General features: G+C 35.1%; 1 protein-coding gene across 2 annotated transcripts in view; it reads left to right on the plus strand.

Moving 5' to 3' along the window:
* Positions 1 to 20,813, plus strand: part of SLAIN2 (SLAIN motif family member 2) — a 77,914-nt gene that overhangs the window by 34,067 nt on the left and 23,034 nt on the right. The window contains exons 3-7 of one of the 2 annotated variants that reach the window (XM_005554848.5): positions 1,412 to 1,576; positions 3,284 to 3,442; positions 6,218 to 6,577; positions 7,280 to 7,417; positions 18,791 to 18,868. In XM_005554848.5, coding sequence (XP_005554905.1) covers positions 1,412 to 1,576; positions 3,284 to 3,442; positions 6,218 to 6,577; positions 7,280 to 7,417; positions 18,791 to 18,868 — 900 coding nt within the window. The remainder of the gene's footprint in view (positions 1 to 1,411; positions 1,577 to 3,283; positions 3,443 to 6,217; positions 6,578 to 7,279; positions 7,418 to 18,790; positions 18,869 to 20,813) is intronic. The other variant, XM_005554849.5, reaches the window with a different exon arrangement.

The raw sequence follows: 20,813 nt of genomic DNA on the forward strand, positions 1-20,813 counted from the left end.
AATCCTAGCACTTTGGGAGGCCAAGGCAGGCGGATCACCTGAGCTGAGAATTTCGAGACCAGCCTGGATGGCAAAACCTTGTCTCTACTAAAAATACAAAAAATTATCCAGGCGTGGTGGCACATGCCTGTAATCCCAGCTCTTTGGGAGGCTGAGGCACAAGAATCGCTTAAGCCTAAGAGGCAGAAGTTATAGTGAGCTGAAATCACGCCACTGCGCTCCAGCCTGGGTGACAGCAAAACTTTGTCTCAAAAAAAAAAAAAAAAAAAAAAGATTGAAGGAAGAAATAGTATTTTTAGTGTTAATTTTTTAAGTATGTGCATTTGATATCTTAGTCCTGCTGTTCTATTTATTTAATTGTATATGCATAGCACAGTTTTTTTTTTCTTTTTTTGACAGAAGTAGTCAGGTTGGCTTTTTTTTTTTTTAAAGGATTTCCCATGTCTTGACCTTAAACTGGCTTCATAATAGTCGGCATTGCTTTAAAAAAAAAAATCCAAACTTTGCAAAGGCTATTTAAACAACTTATTTCTTAGCTTTTTAAAAAAGTCATAGGTTGAGTGCAGTGTCTCACCCCTGTAATCCCAGCACTTCGAGAGGCCAAGATGGGAGGATCACTTGAGGCCAGGAGTTTGAGACCAGTCTGGGCAACATGGTAAGATCACATCTCTCCAAAATATATATATATATTTTTTCAAGACGAGTCTCACTCTGTAGCCCAGGCTGTAGTGCCGTGGCACGATCTCTGCTCACTGTAACCTCTGCCTGCTCACTGCAACCTCTGCCTCCCGAGTTCACGTGATTTTCCTGCCTCAGCCTCCCAAGTAGCACGCAACACCATGCCTGGCTAATTTTTGTATTTATTTTTTTTTAGTAGAGACAGGGTTTCACCATTTTGGCCAGGCTGGTCTCAAACTCCTGACCTCGAGTAATCCACCCACCTCAGCCTCCCAAAGTGCTGGGATTACAGGTGTGAGCCACCATGCCTGGCCCAAAGAATATTTTTTAAAATGAAAAGTAATACGTTTGTTACAGAAAAATGAGAAAACATAAGTATGCTTTTATATTCCATTTATTTTTAAAGGTCACTCAGGATTGATACAGCAAGTATCAAAGAATAAACTTTCCAACATGGTAGAAGTGAATTAAGCGGCCAATAATCTGTTTAGGAGTTACTTTTCCTGCATTATTTTTGTTGTTTGGTGTGGCTCCGGTTTTATTTGCATACACAATTTAAGATAATAGAAACAATTTGTTGGGATTATTATATTTTTCTCCCACTAACATAAGAATATTTTTCATTTAAATTGAGATAGATAATGATTTAATTTTCTAATAGGAAAACTTTAGAAATGAAATGTTAACATTTTCTCAGTTATTAAATTTGATTTTCCCCTTCTCATTAATGCAGCTCTCAAGAGGCAGAATTTATATAATAATCCTTTCAACTCTATGAGTTATACAAGTCCTTACAGTCCAAATGCCAGTAGCCCATACAGCAGTGGCTTCAATTCTCCATCCTCAACACCCGTGCGACCTCCTATAGTCAAACAGCTTATACTTCCTGGAAATTCAGGTAAGGAGAAAATGCTATGGAGCTATTAAGGACTGTTTTTTAGCTTACTGCACTGTATCAGAAAATAACATTCATCTGTAGTTCGAGTTCATTTTACTTATGAAACTTTTAACTGGCTAAAGAAAATATCATTGAGGAGCAACTTAGCACCAGGTACTATATCAGGCACACATAAGCCAGTGTGTAAAATACATAAAATTTTTTTTAGCATGTACCTAAAAGTTTTTAAGTCTGGCTTAATTAAATGGGTTACAAACATGATTCTTTTAATCAATAGATCCTTATTGAACAGCCTACCTGGGTTGTAAAAACTCCAGAGTTAAAACCTCTTTATAGGAATTTTAATAAATTTTGATACTGCAGCTAAATAATAGTATGAGGTTAGGGGTGAATGTACCAAAAGAGTGGGAGGGGCAGTAAATGATGTGGGAAGGCCAGATTTCTATAAACCAGGGAAAGAATGTTCTGCGCTGGTTCTTTGTGTGAGACTGTTACTGTGTAGCCTACTCTTCACGAATTCACCCATTCATTTACTCTTATTGTCGCTGAAGCTGTTGTTATAGCTGATTATTATAACTTCCTTAAAAATTAAGGTTAACCACCTCAAATTTTGACCTCTGCACTCCCTAGTCTAATGATCCTGCTCTTTGCTTAGTATATAGGTTGTTACTTGCTACTTACTTCACCTACGATGATACCATGTTAAAAAATTTAAGCTGCAATATTTGTTTAAAATAGGTAATTTCGTTCAGGCATTATTTGAGCCTGACCTTGTAGTACTTTTAATATCATGTGCACTCTGCTCTTCTTTCATTGATAGTATAAAGATTAATTATTTTGTACTCTTCTTGCTCTCCTTACATGCTTTTCATGTTGGAGCTGACTGTTATGGTGAAGAATAATGGAAAACAAGTGTTTCAGATAAATCTGTAATAGAAATATTAGTGGCAATGTTGGGATTTTATTATTTAGTAAAAGTTGGTGATCTGATGAAAATATTTCATTAGAAACAAGTTAGACTTTTTTTAGATGTGTGTATTCTTTATCTCTCTGGTCTGTTTTCTGTCTTGGTTTAGAATGATAAGTACTTTTTAAAAATCTAGTCTTTTTTTTTTTTCATCACATCTTTCGTGCTTCACTACTAAACTTCAGAGAAATCCTTAGATCCCCATTACTAATTTGGTAAAGAAGTTTTGTAAAACATGGCATAATGTAGGAGAAACAAGCCTCATGGTCTTTGTTCCTAAAATCTCTAAGGAATCTAATTTTATTCAAATTATAGTTTTCTCATTTAGAAAAATGAGGGAAAAGATGATGGTGTTTGTTAATGACTGTGAATTCGAGTGAAGAAAACACTACATCATAAACTCATCTATTTATAGAGCAGTTTCATTGGCTATCTTGTGCAAGTTGAAATCCTTAACATATAGTTATTGAACACCAATTACTTTGTGTTGAAAGCTGAATTGTTACATAAGAGAATAGCTAAGTTATACTTAGATGAAAATATGTTTATGCCATAGCATATAAAGGAGTCTCAGTAGCCCTCATTTTTCTTAATGAAGTCAATTTCTAATTTCAGGGAATTTTTTAAGCAGAAAAGGCAGAACAAGAATGAATTAAAAGATATAATATCAAGTTAGTTACAGTAGGCATTTATTCAATCGTTGCTTTACCAAAGTTTGAATTTTTTTTCTTTTTTTTAAGGTAACTTGAAAAGCTCAGACAGAAATCCTCCACTCAGTCCTCAGTCCTCTATAGATAGTGAGTTAAGTGCTTCAGAATTAGATGAAGATTCAATTGGATCCAATTATAAGCTAAATGATGTAACCGATGTACAGATTCTAGCCCGGATGCAGGAAGAAAGTAAGTATTCTAATTTTTAAGAGTTGAGGTTTTTTACTATTGCATAATTTTGTTGTATATTGAATATGTCTTAAAGTGTTGTGAGGATACTAATGTAGTGAAAGTAGAAATGTTGCAGTAGACATTTCAGAGGCTTAGTCGACATATGTACATGTTTATTCATCAACTTGTTTTCAGAGTCCATTTTTTCATAGAGCAGTTATGCTGTGTGAGGGACAAAGAATAGTATTTATGCTGCTCTGCTTCTATGACTGGTTTTCATACCCTGCATGTTACTCTGCACTGGCACTTACTCTTGTAATTGTTATCTGTTACCCTTTGTGTTTTTAGTGTAAACCAGCGTTTCTCAATTTTTTTCTTTTTAGTTGCTCCCCTAAGGAGCCTTGTTAAAAACTGTTTTTCCTTTTCACCCACAGTCCCCATGAAATCTTAATACCACAAGATATACTAAGTACCATGAGGGCAATATACGATTATGACATCTAGGAATTTTTTCACACCCCAAGAACCAATTTTTGCCCTCTTGGGAGTAAATATCTCCTCACTTGAGAATACATGGTGTAAACTATAAAAAAGACCGTTAGGAGAACATTGGACTTGTGACATTAAATTAAATGAAGCATGCGATGGTGCTTTGCAGAGTGAACCATGAAAACTTTTTAGGCCACAGATACCTTTGAGAATCCTATAAAAATTATAACTCCTTTTATCACCAAAATGTACATATGCACAAAATTTTTAATACTTTTTGAAGGGTTCATGGCTGCTTGCCCTGGTACTCATCTGAAGGTAGTTATTCTTGCCAATGCATTTCATTAGAAGATGCCATCTGCATAACTATGAAGTAAGAAATCTCTCTGAAGTAATTTCTTTAACCTTTACGGTGAAAAGAATCCTTGAAATACATATTTTGACAAGTCTTGACAGTTGGCTGAGGGTAATGGAGCATTGCTACGGTTTAGTTCAAAAACGTTCTGTTGTCTGTATATATAATAGGTTCTCTTTAAATATGTGGCAAGCTTTATCAAGCTGTAGCATTTATTAAGAAACTAAAGTGTTTCTTATTCTGCTGATTCACTTCCCATTTCCATACAGCTACCCCTAGGAAGATAGAAGGACTTAGTGCTTGCTTTATTTAGCCCTACAACCTAATAGCAGAGTACTCTTTTCTTCTGTAATTTTAATTAACTCCTCACTGAGACTGTGGTATTGTCAGCTGTTTAGGGGCTGGTTATTGTTGTGAATGTGAAAAAATAAAGAATGCTGCCTAATAGAGTAAGTTCTCTCATTTATTTGAACCCTGGCTTTTTAGATCCTAGTATTTTGTTAGAAGCTCAACCAGCTCTTTGCTTTGGTTTTGTATTGTGTTTTGGTAACAATAGAAGTTTTAGTCTCTAATAATTTTTTCTAAACCATCCACATGCATGAATATTTATTTTCCTGGTGAATACAAATAGTAATAAAAATATATGTGATAGTTCTTGAAAACTACAGCTTTTTTTTTTTTTTTTTTTCTTAGAGATGATTTTCCTTTTTACAGCATTGTTTTTTGTAATGATTAGAAATGTAGAACTACAGATTTGGGCAGTTGCCTGGTCAAGGTCCTTCGATTTTAGATGACAAATGCAAGATCCTATAGTGATTGATTGTAATTTCCTTAGGATCCCCTTGTTAGGAGAGCCTACATCGGGAAGTGGGTTTTTCTTTGCTAACAGTACTGTTTTCATTGGTCTGTTGTCTTTTGTTAGGTGACTTTAGTGCCATGTTGTCTATAACTAGACACTAAGTAACTTGTTGGTTACTATTTTGGTTCCCAAACTGACTGAAGGGCTGAGTGGACTCTAGGAATTTGTAGTTTTGAAGATACTTTAGGGTGATTCTCATCCACTAGTTTGATGAACCATGTTGATAGCACTTTCTGTGTGTGAATACATGACTTAAGGATTTGAATACCACTTTATAACAGATCTTTTTGACTGGAGTGCTAATAGTTAGCAGGATGTGCTCAGAATATTACCTAAATTCTATACGTTTGCATTGGAGTTTGTTTCTTCATTGACTATGTTACGTATCAACTTTTTTTCTGTTGTTCTAGAAGCATCTGTACTATTTGAAGGGCTCCCAAGGTTGCTTGGGTGTTTTCGAAGGTATCAAGCTATATAGGAGAATTCTTTGAAAATTCTTACTTGAAGACTTAGAATTTAAGCTTGAAAACAAGCTTAAAACAATAAAAATGGAAGTCTCTTGGGTAGTGAAGCAATCAAGATTTCGTTTGTGCCCAAGTACTGAATTCCTATAAGTGGGCTAGAAGTTTCTTTGGTACTTTATCATCTTCATGAGTAAGATTATTTCAGTAATTAAGTATCCAAGTAGTTTTATTTACTCACATACATATTCTTTTTCCACTGGTTGGATGGTAATTGTTTCCCCTCGATATTCCTTTAATATTAGTCTCAAATTTGGATTACTATCTTTAGGGGTAGAAATATTTTTAAATTTATGATTCTACCATGTGAGACAGATTTTAGCTTTAAGAAGAAATCTGGAAATTGGGCAGTGGTTTAGGGGATTTCATTCAATTTAAAAATAACCTTCAGATGTGATTTATTTCTCCTTATATGGGCATATAAGCCTATATAAGTCTAAAAGCAGAAAGGAAATTTTCTTGTACACTTTACACCCTCTTTGAATTTCTTAGTGATAACCTTTTACTTTAAATTTTAAAAATATTTAAATGTTTAAAAATATAATTTAAATAACATTCATTGTTGCCAGGTCTCCGGCAAGAATATGCAGCCACCACGTCTCGGCGCAGTTCTGGTTCATCTTGCAATTCTACAAGACGGGGTACTTTTAGTGATCAGGAACTTGATGCACAAAGTTTAGATGATGAAGATGACAATATGCATCATGCAGTATACCCTGCTGTTAACAGGTTTTCACCATCACCACGCAATTCACCTCGACCGTCACCCAAGCAGTCACCCAGAAATTCACCTCGTTCACGATCTCCTGCTCGGGGAATAGAATATAGTAGAGTGTCCCCACAGCCTATGATTAGCCGCTTACAGCAACCTCGCCTTTCACTTCAAGGCCATCCCACAGATTTACAGACAAGCAATGTTAAAAATGAAGGTAAAACAGCATATTTTACTGATAATTAGACAGTTTCTGCTAGCCTGTGCAACATAGCAAGACCCCATCTCTAGGAAAAACTTTTCAAAAGTAGCTGGGCATGGTGGTGCACATCTGTAGTCCTAGTGACTTGGAGGCTGAGGCTGGAGGATTGGTTGAGCCCAGGAGTTCAAAGCTACAGTGAGCGATGATCACACCATTACACTCCAGTCTTGGCAACAGAGTGAGACCCTGTTTTCAAAAAAAAAAAAAAGTTTCTAGATTAAAAAAAAAAAAAGTCTCCTTTATATTACACTATGAAAGTAATACAATTTTTGCCAAGTTTTTGTATTCCAGATAAGTAAATCAAGAGTTTAGTCAGGTTTACTATTTTATTAATAGTGAATCATTACAAAAATAAAAGAGAAAGTGAATATCATTCTACTTGGTTGTTTTTGCTTCATTGTTTTATGAAGTTTACCTGTATTTAGATTTTGATTTAAATATATAATTTGTGGTTATCTTCAAGGGTTCTTATATTCTACCCACTTATGGATCCTAGATTGAGTTGTTTGTTTTTTTAATAAGACAAGTCCTTCCTGTTTTCTCATATAAAATAAACAGAATGTTTGATAAACAATTTGATTTTTGAATGCTAGTTAATATTTTAATTTTCTCCATCTGAAAGAATATGATTTTTTTTAAATTAAAATTCTGTTGCAGAAAAACTAAGACGCAGTCTTCCAAACCTGTCTCGAACATCTAATACACAAGTTGACTCAGTGAAAAGCAGCAGAAGTGACTCAAATTTTCAAGTGCCAAATGGAGGAATACCTCGCATGCAACCTCAGGCTTCAGCCAGTAAGTATCCTTCTTATGCTTTCGTGTATCAATTAAAGAGAAATGAAAATTTTAGATACTTGTTTTGTGCTGAAAAACTGTTTTAAGCCATAGCTGTAGTAAAATTTAGTGTTTATTAATTGCTGGATGATAATCAAAGTTATATTAGTTTTAAATTTTCTATGTAGGATACTGGATTCTGCCAGTACATCTGTCTATACAAAACTCTGGTCTCTCCAGAATTTTTAAAATAAGCAAAGTGTAACTATTAAAGTAGGTGTAGCTTTTGCTTATAGATATGAGAATTAGAAATAATAACCAGTAGGCCGGGTGCGGTGGCTCAAGCCTGTAATCCCAGCACTTTGGGAGGCCGAGACGGGCGGATCACGAGGTCAGGAGATCGAGACCATCCTGGCTAACACCGTGAAACCCCGTCTCTACTAAAAATACAAAAAACTAGCCGGGCGAGGTGGCGGGCGCCTGTAGTCCCAGCTACTCCGGAGGCTGAGGCAGGAGAATGGCCTAAACCCAGGAGGCAGAGCTTGCAGTGAGCTGAGATCCGGCCACTGCACTCCAGCCCAGGCTACAGAGCAAGACTCCGTCTCAAAAAAAAAAAAAAAAAAAAAAAAAAGAAATAATAACCAGTATAGCGTCCAAAAATGTATGTCCCTTAGTATGTAAATTTTCTTTAATAACCTCCACTTTAAAAATGTCTAGAAGTTTATTTGGGTATTACATAATTTTAGAGTCATACTCAAAATATTATCAATTCATTGTTCAAACCTGCAGTATATTAAATCTGTTATCAAAGTTGGATTGTTGAAGTTCTTTTCTTACCAAAACAAAAGTATACCAGGAGAACTCTTGGATGATCTCATTTTATTTCTGCATCTGTTGAGGTAAAATTTCTGGTTTTGATTTAATTTTCTGTGTCTGTTAAGGCTATTTTAATGAAGAAATACAATATTGAATCAATATGTATGCCAAATTAATTCATAATCCTAATGCTACTTATAACATAGATTAAAATTTGAGATAAATTGCCAGAAACCATCACTTTTTAAGAATTGATCAGGACTTATCTATTTAAATTATCTTTCAGAAAACAAATTCTTAGAACTAAAACTAAACTCTTACAGTAGGTGAATTTTAGAACTATAGTAGAAACAACACATGTAGATTATAATCTTTAATAAGTTTTGGTCATTGGATGGATACTAACCCATGAATGTGACAGTATTTTTATTCAGCTATTATTTGTAATAAATACTTGAGTTTTTATTTTGTGGCAAGTAGTACGTTAAATGAATACAGGCATTTCTACTATAGCACAAAATATACATTCCTTGAAAACCTCACATTCTGCAGTATTACACAATACAAATGATGGGATGATGAGGAGTGGAGGGAATAGTCCTGGAATAGACCACTGAAAACCCAAGCAACTTTCTTAGAAAACATTAATAAAAACAGTAACTATACTAACACAGTTAAATTCATGTTAAATCTTTATTAAATACTCCAGGAGATATAGAACTTCATTTTTAAAGAAAGATTTGAAGGTAATGTGATGGAAAGGAAAGGTTGAGACTGTTGAATTAAGGAAACGTGCAACATAGACAAAGATCAGAGAGAATCATACAGTAAGAACATATAGGACAAAATAGCCAAACTGAGCCAAGAAGTAGTGATGTGGGAGTAAATGGGCATTGTGTACATTAAGGTACAAGTTGATTTTAAAGGAATGGAACACTTTCAATAAATTACTTTTTAACTAGGATAGATTTGAGCATGTAGTCAAAACAGTTTTAAATAAATGATTACAGTTATTTTTATGATTTTATAAATGCTCAGTATTCATCCCATGTGTTTCACAGCTCACATCAGTCCCGTATATGAGCTGTGAGACACAAAGGATGCATATTCACTTGGGTCCTTGTAGGGACACAAGGGATGCTTATTCCCTCAGGTCCTTATAGGTACACAATAGATGCATATTCTCCTAGATCCTTGTGGCATATTACTATCAGTGGTTGAAGTGAAAGCTGTGTTATGTTCTTTCATTTTCTCAAGGCTATGAAGAAGTGATACAAACAAGAGTTGACTGTTCGCTTATAACTTGTTAATTAAACAATTAAAAATGTGAAGGTATTTAACCCTTTTTTCATTTTCATCTTTTTTTTTTCCTTTTTTCTTTTTTTTTTATTGAGACAGAGTCTCACTCTGTCACCAGGCTGGAGTGCAGTGGCACCGTCATGGCCCACTGCAGCCTCACCTTCCTGGGCTCAAGTGATCCTACCTCAGCCTCCTGAGTAGCTGGGACCACAGGCGTGCGCCACCATGCCCAGCTAATTTAATTTCTTTGCACTTTTCCTTCGCCCTGTTGTGTTTAGCTGACTTCATATACTTCATGTTAAGCTGTTGTTACTTGGTGGCTGAAAAATCAACAGTCTAGCAGGAGTTTGAGACCAGCCTGACCTGGAGGCTGGTCTCTAAAAAATCGTTTTTTTAAATTAGCTAGGCATGGTGGTCACATGCCTATAGTCCCAGCTACTTAAGAGGCCGAGGTGGTAGGATTGCGTGAGCCCGGGAGTTTGAAGCTGTTGTGAGCCATGATCATGCTACTGCACTCTAGTCTATTGAAAAAATAAACAACAAAACAAGCTAGGAAAAAAACTATATTTGAATCAAAATGACTTCTGTGATATATTGACAAATTTTCCTTGTTTACCAGGTGCATATGATATTACTTATATAACAGAAATTTTTATTATACTGTATTTAGATGCATAATCTTATTTAATCATTAGAACAATTCTGTGAAGGAGGTATGATTATTACCATGTTTTACTGATTAGAAATTGAAGTTTTGAATGGCCAAATAAACTGCCTCTGATTATACAGCTTATAAGTGGCAAGTTAGAATTTAAACCCATGTTGATTCACCTTGAGCATTGGCTCTCACTAGGTGAGAGTCTAGATTCACCTAGTGAGATTTGTCACATCTGTAGTTTAGACCATGATATAAAAATTATCCAGAAATATAATTTCCATTTTTCCTGAGATTTAAAATTCTAACATTTAAAGCACTGTAGAAAATTGTTACCCAGAGATTTGTAAACCACATGTATTCAGCTAGATATATGCTAAACCTGTTTTTGTAGCAAATTACATTTTAAGCTTAGTACTCCAAGTCTTATATGATATTGTGAACTCTGTAATTGAGAGTGCGATTATAATACTCACTGTGGTACTAATAAATAGCATAGAAAACAGGAATTCACAAAACACTTGAAATGAAAGGAAGGATAGAATTTGAGCTTTATCTTCGAAATGGTGAGTGATACAGATTAACTTAATTTGACACTTGAGAATATCCTGTTTCTGGCTTCTTTTTTCCCCTGACACATTTGGCTGATGCAAAAAAACACCCACAATGTTAATGTAACAGGAAAGAAAAATAGTAAATAATTAAGAAGGTTAAATAATAAAACTTAAGTACATTATAAGCCATGCTTTTACAGCATATGAACAGATGATCCAAAACAATGTTTGTACTTGGCTTTCAAAGATGCCTTCATGTTTAGTTTGAATTGTTACATTGTGAATTTCTCAAAACTTTACATGATACATGTCCAAACAGCAACCGGATTTTTTTTTTTGAGACGGAGTCACTCAGTCGCCCAGGCTGGAGTGCAATGGCGCGATCTCGGCTCACTGCAAGCTCCGCCTCCCAGGTTCACGCCATTCTCCTGCCTCAGCCTCCCAAGTAGCTGGGACTACAGGTGCCCGCCGCCACGCCCGGCTAATTTTTTGCATTTTTAGTAGAGACGGGGTTTCACCGTGTTAGCCAGGATGATCTCGATCTCCTGACCTCGTGATCCGTCTGCCTCGGCCTCCCAAAGTGCTGGGATTACAATCGTGAGCCACCGCACCCGGCCCGGATACTTTCTAAAACTAGCTATATTTATATCCTCTTTACCTCATCCCCTCATACGTGCTCTGTATTTGAACTATTCTAGCATGTCAAAGCTTTATGGAAATGAAAAATAATTTTTTACAAAAACAAGGAAAAAGAAAAGGTTGGGAAGCTAAGATAAAAATGTGTTTAGAAGTAATGCATTGTCTGTGTCTTAAACTTCACAGTGATTGCTTGCCTTCTCTAATGGTGGAATTACCATTGTGTAATTATAACCACCTGCTGATAACCTATCGTTTTTTTCTGTAGGTGAATTACTTTTCCTTTTTTCCTCAGAAGTTGATAATTAAGAAATATATATAGGGAAAACACAATGGGATTCCAATCATTGATTTACTTTTAAGTGGAAAATATGTATGCAGTTTTGTAATGGTGTATTTCAATACTTGAATATATAGGCAGAAGAGAAAGTAAGGTACCATGTTTTGTTTTTTTTTTTTTCAATTGTATGTAGTTGTTTATTTCTATATTTTTGGCTGTAGTAAAGCTTATAATTAAAATGTCACATATTTATTTTGATATAGAATTATACTGTTCTCAAAAATGTATTTGGAAAGTTGTAAATTCAAAATATTAGCAAGTTTAAAACTTAGTATAGTTTACTTTAAAATATTTAAGACTTTGTTGTAGTGTAACATGAAGCAAAAAAAGTGTTATTGATTTATCTTGAAATTTCCTATATATTTGATACATGAAATATATATGTAAGCATTCTTTTAATTAGTATATATAGTTTTCATAATAGTCTTTATTTTGATATATAATTTGTACAATTATAATAAGCTTTATATACTTTGTACATGAATTGGTATTTTGTATTTTTTGTGTAAACTTCAGTTGTTAGTGTAACAGATGTTGCATTTTGTTTTAAGTATTTATTTTTTCAGCTCTTAAGTGGTAAAGCTTTGGTTCTTACTTGCTGGTCTGCATGAACCTAACTTTGCAAGGTTGCTGTTACTTCCACCTAAGGGATCACTTCTTTTGCCTTGTTACTATGCCAATCACTACTTTTATATGCTTATTTGCTGTGGCTGCATTATTGTGGATGCTGGCATTCAAATATGAGATTTATGAGAGTTCTAATGTATTTTCATTTTTATAACTATTACCAATTTTTGACTTTTATATCTGGAAAATACAACTTAAAAAGTTTAAGAAAACCAGAGCATTGCAGAGTTCATGGATACATGTCAGTTTCTTAGTTTTGTCAATTAAAGGAAGGAATGTTTGTGAGAGTCAGTTTTTCAAAAGGCTAATGCCTTGCTTTCTAAGATTGTTAGAGCACAGGTTTAGCAGAAAGTTTAGTTTCCAGAAAATCATAGGAATAATTGGTTGAGAAATAAGGGAAGGGAGAAAAACCCAACACAATCTACTAATTTGAAAAATAATAACCAAATTTTATTTTTTTGTATATGTTTAAGTGTATTATTTCATTTAAACCTCACAAATCATTTATTTTTATAGAAAGGGAGCAGAGATCCATATAAATTATATGAATTGTACAAGGCCATATAACTAGGGAAGTGGTGAAAGCAAGGCCAGATTTCTCCCTTTTCCCAGGGCCTCCCTGAGTCTCCTATTTTCCTCTTCCTCATTGTTTGGATGAGATCATGCTTACCTAATTACAAATGAGTACATCTTGGAAAACATTCTTGAATGACTATCAGACCATGATTTGAGATTAACTAAGTATTTTGTGAATTATCGTAGAAGAGTAAAATAATTCAATGTAATATTATCCATCTGCTTACATTTAACCAAACAGAAGAATATTTTTGCATGGAATACAGAGTTATACCCCAGAGAAAATACATATAGGATCAACATTCTACTTTGGACCTCTTACTGAAGAAAGACGGACGAGTGTCCAGAGCAGTTGTCAGCTTATGCATAGCCATCCTGTTATGAGACCCATGAGGAAGGAATTCCCATCCAGATTTCACTTACTACCAAAACACTAGTAGATTACACTTGAATTATACATAATTTTGAAACACAAATTGAAACAAATAAGTCATGATTAATATGTGTAAAGTGCTAATCTAAGAATGAATGAAACATTTATAAAACATCTATTTAAGTAGTGCAATGATGTTGGCTCAGTTATCTAATCACAAGGACACTTTATAAAAGTAGTTTTTCAGGCCTTTCTCCCTGGAAATTTTTATTGAATGCACTTGGGATAGGGACCCAGATTCTATATTTTAGAAGCATCTCAGCTGATTCTGGGGGCATGTTCAAGTTTGAGAACCAGTGGGTTAGACCCTGACCATGGTAGACCTTGAATGCTTAGTATAGAGTTCTGGATTTTATCCAGTGGTCAGTCACTTATGTGTTCCTTAATTATTCAGTCGATATTATTGGGTATACGTTATATTTCCAGCGCTGGGAATATAAATGTTAATAAAACAGCCCATGCCTTCCAATAGCAGGGAGTGTTAGGCAGGAACCTCTATGGGAACAGAGGAGAGGCATTAAATTCAGCAGTGTGATGGGATTTTCAGGAAAGATATTAAAAGATATTTCAGCCAGCCCAGGAGGAGCTTATATGAGTTGCCCAACAAAGAAAGGAGGTATAGGTTTTCTCAACATTGGAATCAGTAATGAAAAGTCTTGAGAATGGCAGCCTGAACATAGTGATTTTGTATAACTAAAGTGTAGGGTGTATGATGGGTAAGGGAGTGGGTACAGCATCCCATGAGGGATGATAGCTGTAGAGAGAAGACAGGCTGTAGCAGTATTAAAATATCATAGGATTTGAATTTCATCCTCTAAGTGGGAGGAGCTATAGTAGGTTTTTAATCAAAGTGGTTTCTTAGAAAGTTCACTCTGATATCAATGTGGAGAATAGATTCAGTGAGGTGAGACTAGAAACCACTTAGGCTATTATTGCATAATCTAGGCAAGAAGTTAAGATCTGAAGACACAGCAGTAAGGGAGTGAGGGTGATGAGATCTGGATGAGGTTTTTTTTTGTTTTGTTTTGTTTTTGTTTTTTTTTTTTTGAGACTCTGTCTCTCAGTCTGGAATGCAGCGGTATAATCTCAGCTCACTGCAACCTCCGCCTCCTGGGTTCCAGCAATTCCCCTGCCTCAGCCTCCCTCTCAGTAGGTGGGATTACAGGTGCACACCACCACGCCCGGCTAATTTTTTGTATTTTTAGTAGAGACGGGGTTTCACCATGTTGGCTAGGCTGGTCTTGAACTCCTCATCTTAAGTGGTCCTCCCACCTCGGCCTCCCAAATGACTCTAAGTCAAAACTTGTAAGCAATAAAAGATTTAAACAAAAATGAGGATATGGGACAATGGGATATTTTACCTAGTAATAATTAATCTTCACTCACAGAGGCTATGCTTGCTTAGTATTTGGCACCTAGAGAAGCTAATTTTTAACATCCTCCTGTATATGAAAAATCATTTTCAGTTACCATGAAATGAAATGAATTATAGTACTAATGGCCAGGAAAAAATGCAGACAGTGAAAATATTCTTCTATTGAAATTGTATTTTATAACTGTCAGTAAAAAATAAATAATAAAATCACCATTATAATACCAAAAAGACAGTTGGTTAATAATTTGAAGTTACGTTGATCTTTTTTTAAGAAGGAAAAATGTTTTTATATATTGATCTGTCATAGTGGTGAATAGTATAGCTTTCGTTTTTGAAAACTTAATAACTTCTTCAGAATTGATCTTTCAATATTGAATCTGTCTCTACTCTTGATGGAAGAACACTATCTTTAAATTTTAATTTTGAAAGTTTTTTTCATGAAGCAGCTGCTACACAGAGAAAATCTTCAACATAAGGATAAGTTCAGCAGAGAATCTTAAAATTCCATTCTCCAGTAAATTCCAGAAATTGCCATACTTTCCATGCCTTTGGTTTTGAGGGATCAGGTCTAATGATTTTTCAATGTCTTGGCAGTTAAAATATTTTAAACACAAGTTCAAAATCCCATATAATGACAGAATTGAGGCAACCCCAAATCCTTTCATTTTCTTTAAAAATCACTGTACCATTGTTTATTTCTAATGTGCTTAAATATAATAATATATTGTACCACAGGGTTGGAGGCACACACTTCGCTGAAGTGAGCTTGAATAATTTCAGATTGCTACCAACTTTCTCTTGAAAGGAACATGTATAGCCAAATCCACCTGTATCAGGGGAGACTATAAGTAGAAGACTGTAATTGGGAGCTTTCCTAATTAACTCTTACATGAAGTATGGTATTTATTAAAGTATAAGTCATAAAATGTGCTTATTTAAAGCTTACATATATGTTATTAAAACTCAACAGTTGTTTATAGCTTAGACCAACTTTTTTTTTCAGGGAGGAGTGCTTTTATAACTGATGTTTGTTATTACTGGGACATGATGATAATAGAAAGCAGACCAACTTGGTTTTATTTTTGTTTCTAAATTGCCTACAGGCAATACAGCCACTTATTGCCTGCTCTTGGGGAGGTGAGCAGCACTTTCAACACCCTTCCCTTGATGTACATGAATAGAGTGAAAAGGATTAAATATAGGGAGACCACAAAAACACCGATTGGAATCAAGAAATAGGGTGTGATGAAGGCCTGAATTTGCTTATTTAGGAGACAACAGGAGTATAAAGGAAGCGATAGATTTAAGAAATGACCAGAGATTAATAAATGGAATTTAAAATAAGAAAAATTTGAGCTAGAATGACTTGGACAATGGTGTTTTAACAGAAAAGTGATTTTTTTAAGGAGCTGGTTTGTGGAGGAAGACATTATAATGGTGGCATGAAACAGTAATTGTTTTGCACTAGCATCTTTGCTTCTCACAGTAGGGTATTGCTGAAGTGGAATTATGTAAATATTAAAATAACCAAGGAAAGTTTTAAACCATAAATATTTTCCAACAGCTAACACACTGAACTCTATTATTAGAAAGATTCAAAGTTTCACTTAAACTACTACACTTTGTCATTTAAAAATGATTTTGTCTTAGAAAACTGATCAAATTAAGATAATTTAGAATAACATTGGATTTTTGTTATTTGAGTAATGTTATATGACTGTGGTATTTTAGGAAAATGATTCATTTCATTCTTTCTGTATCAAGTGAATTTAGAGTTTACTGCCTGGTTCTGTGTGTAATCTGATTCTTCAGATTCCTAGTTCAGTTTTTGCTTGTCTATAGATAACCATTGTTAATTACAATCATACATGAAACTTGAGGGATAAATAGGGGTAGGGTCCATTGGAGTCACTGTAGCTATTAATTCAAATAGGATCTTTCCAGACAAGTTCATTATAGACATTATTTAATATTGAATCCTTAATAAACTTTTTTAATGGTTAATAGTGTGGACTGTGGTGTGAACTGTCGTGTATGTTCAATTAGTTACATTTTGCCCTCATTTATGCCACCCAACAACTGGCCTACGTTCTGTTCTTCAAACATACAAGGCATGGTCCTATCTCAGTATCTTTTTCCCTCTATCTGGAATGCTTTCCCCCACATATCTATGTAGCTTACTTCCTATCTTTTTTCAGATTGCTATGCAAATGTCATCTTAGGGAAATCTTTCCTGATCACTCTATTTGTAATTGCAACTTAAATCGCCTACTTCCTGTCCCTCTTTTCTACTTAATTTTCTCCTTAGCAGCTATCACTATCTGGCAGGCCATATATTTTACTGCCTCATTACTATCTCCCTTTTCCTAGAATATTAGTTTCATGAGAGTAGGAACTGTATCCATCTAGTTGCCTACTGAATACATTATACCTAAAACAGTACCTGGAATAAAGCAGATACTAAACTATTTGAATGAATGAAAAACAGGAACAAGTGAGTGGATGAATAAAAATATAAATGGTTGAAAACATGTATGAATATATATGTAGATGAAAAATACTCTGATAGTAACCTGTATTTTTGTGCAATAGAAGTAAGATAACTCATTGGCTGCGCGCAGTGGCTCATGTAATTCTAGCACTTCGGGATGCCAAGGCGGGCGGATCACTTGAGGTCAAGAGTTCCAGACCAGCCTGGCCAATATGGTGAAACCCTGTCTCTACTAAAAATACAAACATTAATACAAAAATTATGGCAGAACCTTCATCGACCATGCTGAATGGAGTGCAGTGGTGCAATCACAGCTCACTGCAGCCTCAACCTCCTGGGCTCAAGCACTCCTCCCACCTCAGCCTCCCGAATAGCTGGGACCACAGGCACAACACCATGCCTGGCTTATTTATGTGTGTGTGTGTCTGTGGGTGTGTGTGTGTAGACAGAGTCTCCCTATGCTGCCCAGGCTGGGCTCAAGCGAATCCTCCTGCCTTGGCCTCCCGAAGGCCTCTAAGTGCTGGGATTATAGGCATGAGCCACCTCACCTGGCCAAGAAATCTTACTTCTTTCTGATAATGTGTCAAGTATCCCTTTATCAGCCCAGTAACGTTTATGCAATCTGCCTAGATTTAGAGTGACGAGAGCTCTCTTTTTTTGCACATAAACACTAAAGGTATATGAAATCTGACTTTCAGTAGAGTAACTAAAATATTTTAGAACCACTTAAATACACTGGTAGGTGTGAGACTCATCAGTCTGTTAGAGCCATAGTAACTGTATATTGGGGAAATTGGAACCACTTTATCTTGGATGCCCCTGAGCTGCTGCTTACCTGCTAATTTTGAGTTTCAGTGCAGTTAATAGATAGGAGTTTGGAAGAAAGCTTAGCTTTCCTCATGGAAAACTTTAAAAGGTAGATGGTCTGACTCCTCCAAACCCCTCAACCCACACCAACATTACATACAGTGCTCCCCACCTGCATACATATGTGCACAGCTTAGATATGGTGCTTAGATGTCCAAAGTCTGAGGTAAAAAATTAGTTGTATTAGTTGTACTCTATAAGATGGTATTGAACATATTAATGCTACTAGATTGTGACTCCCCAAGGACCTGCTGGGTTCTGAGTTTTCTTCTCCTTTTTGAGTATGCAGATTATGGTTTCACATTAGGGTAATTCATCTAACAATAATTGCTTTGCCAAAATCTGCTTTTTTTGCGTTAAACAAGTGCTGCACTTTATACTGTGTGCTTGTGTTCATCACTTTTATCTTTGTATTCTTTGTATCCCTAGCATGTTTGTGGTGGTTTGTTTTCTCTTTGATATTTTGACCAATTGACATATTGGAGATTTTCTCATCTATAAGAAACTCTTTTAAAGTTTATGTTCTTTCCCCTTTTCTTTCCAACTTAATGCACTAAGCATCACTTTAAAATTCTTTTGCTTCTAGGATTCTAACATATTTGCACCTTATGGCTTCTGTTCTTTGATAAATTTTTAAGTTTGTATTAAAACATTCAGGTTTATAGACGCTATAGCCTTTATCTTGTACTTCCAGGCAAATATTACAGTTCCTTATTTTTCAACAGCTTCGCAAAGGCTGAAAAATTTGCCTCGCACTTCCCTCAAAGCCAAACAGTTGCTTCAAACTTCATCTACAAAAAGAGGTAACTACAGCCTCTTACTCAGTTTAAAATTTCAGCAAATGACCTAGTTAAATCTTAAGCCATTTGGCATACTGAGTCAGTGGTGTCTGTAAGGCACATTTTAGTCTTATTTTTAAAAATAATAAAATAATGAGGATTTATTCTGTTATTTGGATAAATCCAGAAGAAACATTTTCTACAGAGGTATGTATCGGGTTGCTTCTCTCAAAGGAGTAAATGATATATAGAGAATGTATTTTTCTTACCAACTTAAAACGAAAGGGCATCGTTTCAATTTTATGCCAACTGAACTTCATAAGTGCTTTAAAATGAACCAAATGTCAGACATTCTGTATGTTGATGTTTTTTCCTTGGACTTCGATTTTTAGTTTTACTTATCTGTATAAAATGGGAACACTTCCACATTAGAAGGTAGTTGAAGTTAAATCAGAAGTTGTGGTTAACTGATAGGTCTGGAATGTTTATGGAGTTGTAGCTTTCATAAAAATAGTTGAAGAAATATATGAAGGTTGTACATCAAAGCTGTCCGGTATTGGTTCCAAGACACTGAATGGGCAGCTAGACAGAAGTAGAGTTAAGAGAAAATGGTGGGATTGGATAGACCTACAGTAATAAAAACAAACAGGCCTCAGAGGAAATGGTATGAAACAAGGAGGAAAAATGTTTTCCGTATCCAGAACATGTAGGTTTTCTGATAGCTTTAGACCTCAGTAAATAACCAAAATATGTAACAGAGGTAAAGCGCTAAAGAAAATTACGCAGGAAGAAGAAATTAGATTTTTTTGGGAAAAAAAAAAGATTTGATTATGTTTACAAAAGTGCTATAATATAAGTTTTGGCAAATTTACTGCAAATGGTGTTGCAGTGATTCCTTGGATTGAGTATAATTTAAGGAAATTGTTTTAGATAATAGAATTTGAAGGAAAGTCAAATAGGCAAATAAAAAAGCAGAATGTATGAATGTTTGTGTTTTGATTATCGGAAGTTGACCATGGGCCTCCAATATGAATGTTTGATGGGAAAGGAAGTGACAAATAGGGGTCATTATAGAAAGGGATTTTTATGTACTTATTTGGGAACCGTAGGCTTCTTTTTTTTTGAGACTTCTCAATATTTTTTAGTACTTCCATGGCTAGGTGTGGGAGGCATATAAAAACATGAACCTGAAAACACTGTGGTATCTAAACTAGGGCAGGAGATCACTATACCGTAATAAAAGAGTAGAAGATTTTAAGTTGATATAAATTTTGTTGTTTGCCTCTGTAAGCTGTTTCATAATGTTTTTTAGAATTAAGTAGGTTTACATAACTTAAAATTTTTACCTAAAGATTTCATGTTGCTCCATTGATCAGGTTAAGAAAACCATAACTTCTAGCTGAAATTTTAAAATTTGCCTATAGGGGTTACATTATTTTTATCACTCCAAGCCACCAAACTACCTACCCTCTGTGATAAGATGACAGGAAAGCCCAAACTTAGAACTGTTATGAACTGGAATTCTTGGCATCTCTAGCTGTCTTATTGACTTAGTAAAGGGAAAGAAGGGGGAGGGGGGCAGGGGGTATGCTATTCTGTTTTGTTTAATCTCTTAGTTATTTAACTTGATCCAGACTTTTATATTTTCTGATTGGTATTTTGACGTGGGCATTACCATTACCTACCTCTTCTCTATAAATTTTTAACCAGTTGAGAAATGGACACAGGTATAAGGTAAGATTTAAAATATTAGCTTAATTATTGATGAAGCTGAAGTGGAGGATATCTTTTGGATCCAAGGTCAAAATGGATTTTCTGATTTCCCTTCATACTGAGACATTAAAGGGAGGGGTCTACATTGACTGGCAGGAGTCTCTTCTCTTGTAGGGATGTGAGGCACCCAGGAGACAGAGGCCACCTGTTCACAGGTATTTTGGCATATTAAACGTGTCCAATAAAGAAACATGGA

This window comes from Macaca fascicularis, chromosome 5 (genome assembly GCF_037993035.2).
Source record: "Macaca fascicularis isolate 582-1 chromosome 5, T2T-MFA8v1.1".
Classification (NCBI taxonomy): domain Eukaryota; kingdom Metazoa; phylum Chordata; class Mammalia; order Primates; family Cercopithecidae; genus Macaca; species Macaca fascicularis.